This window comes from Limulus polyphemus, unplaced genomic scaffold, assembly GCF_000517525.1.
Source record: "Limulus polyphemus unplaced genomic scaffold, Limulus_polyphemus-2.1.2 Scaffold3059, whole genome shotgun sequence".
In the NCBI taxonomy this organism is placed as follows: Eukaryota; Metazoa; Arthropoda; class Merostomata; order Xiphosura; family Limulidae; genus Limulus; species Limulus polyphemus.
Genome location: NW_013668669.1, coordinates 18,873 through 20,869, shown reverse-complemented (window position 1 = coordinate 20,869; position 1,997 = coordinate 18,873). Strand labels below are relative to the sequence as shown.

General features: G+C 31.6%; 1 protein-coding gene across 1 annotated transcript in view; it reads left to right on the top strand.

The window, feature by feature from the left end:
• LOC111088056 overlaps nt 1-1,997 on the top strand; it is a 68,501-nt gene that overhangs the window by 53,815 nt on the left and 12,689 nt on the right. The window contains exon 3 of the mRNA XM_022396915.1: nt 630-765. Within this exon, the coding sequence (XP_022252623.1) occupies nt 630-765 (136 nt within the window). The remainder of the gene's footprint in view (nt 1-629; nt 766-1,997) is intronic.

Sequence of the window (1,997 nt, the reverse complement as noted above, 5' to 3'; positions counted from 1 at the left end):
TTATTGGGTGTATACAAGCATACATACAATTATTGGGTGTATACAAGCATACATACAATTATTGGGTGTATACAAGCATATATACAATTATTGGGTAGTATACAAGCATACATACAATTATTGGGTGTATACAAGCATACATACATTTATTGGGTGTATACAAGCATATATACATTTATTGGGTGTATACAATCATACATATGTTTGATGAATACATACCTATATACATAGGAATGTTTTATACGAAAATGGGATTTTAAAAAAAACGCTAAACTTTAAGATATAAAACCGAATTGTCATCCCAAATAGAAAATTAAAGTTGCCAAATATACATATATTTCATATAATGCTAGATTGGTCGTCACAGAAAAGCTAATAGACGAAGATTGGATTTAGAAGACATACTTAAATACATAAAAACATCGTTCTTGTGGATGGAAACTGCTGTAACAATTAGTTTAATTGAAATATAATTTAGAAGTCAATAATACCGACCAATCTATAAATATATATCGTCAGGTAGCACAAAAGATAAATATATATTTATGAGTGTGTGTTGCATACATATAAATATATATATATACAAAAAATAAAGATTTCTATATGCCTCATGAAATTCTCCTGTCTAGTTAGAAAGATCAAATCAAACCCATGTCTTCCTTACCGAGACAAGCCTCAACACGGAAGGCTTATTCGAGTGCGAGGTGTCGACAGAAGCGCCATCTTACAGTACGGTACAAGTGGATAAAACTTTGAAAATATATGGTGAGTTAATTCGCGTTCACATTTTATTCAATGACGTCAAAATTATCTACAGTGGGACTATATTAAAATCATTTATATGTGTGTTTGCCTTTAAAGTGGTATGTTTAATATATGTATTCTGTTTCTTTGGACTAAAATTAAAAATAATTTGATATCGTAAATCTTCTGTAAATACACGTACAAAATAAATTATTGGCGCTAACTGACAATACACATTAAAACTTATAAATTTGATGATTTATTAATCATATTTGAAATTTTTCCATTCTGCATCTCGTTCAAGACAATCTTGGTCTTTTGGTATAACGTGTCATATTCTGATGTTTTCATTCCTTGTAATAACATATAATTATTTTTAGTCTTGCGTAATTACAACACTCAAACGATCAGCGTATGTTAAATACACAATTTAAAAACTTTATTCCGAGGCCGTCAACTGGCTCAAAACAGTTTCGACAATCGTGCCATCCTCAGGAAACTTTCGATATTTAGTTTTATTTATTTAAAAAAAACAAAAGATAACAGGAAAAGGTTTCTGCGTTAAATTCGAATAGGTAGTTTCCTTCAACAAAACATTTATTAAGAACATTTCACCAGTTTTTGTTTTTGTTGTTCTTCACCTGATAATCAGTCTCTCTCTTTTTTTCTCCATTAAAAATTACTTTCGTGATAAACGTCAGAGCCCCCCCCCTCCCCCCACTTCTCTTCGTAGATATTTCAATCTTCTTTGACAAACATAGATCATAATTTCCTCTCATCAAGAAGTTTTAGGACGATTTGGCCCACCTTATCTACCATGAGAAGTGATCGTTTCTCATTCTTGTTTATCATTACTGCACATTTTTCAGACTTCAAATGATTTGGAAATATGTGTAAGAAATATCACACGTGAGTTCTAATACATCTGCGATATCACGTGAATTTAACTCTCGTCTTGATAACACGTTTTACAAAAACATTCTCTTTTAACTCGCGAATTACCAACGAAGTCCATATGGACACTCACATCGGATTTTTAAGCACATTTATTGAAACTATTTATGCATCAACTTGCCTGTAGATCCATGACTTGTTGGCGATGAATCAAACACAAAAGTAGGAATTCCGCTAATTATTGCTGGGGTACCTTGTGTATTTTGCATAGAAAATTAATTATTTCACACACAAAAGTAGGAATTCCGCTAATTATTGCTGGGGTACCTTGTGTATTTTAACTCTTACAACCCTCAGTG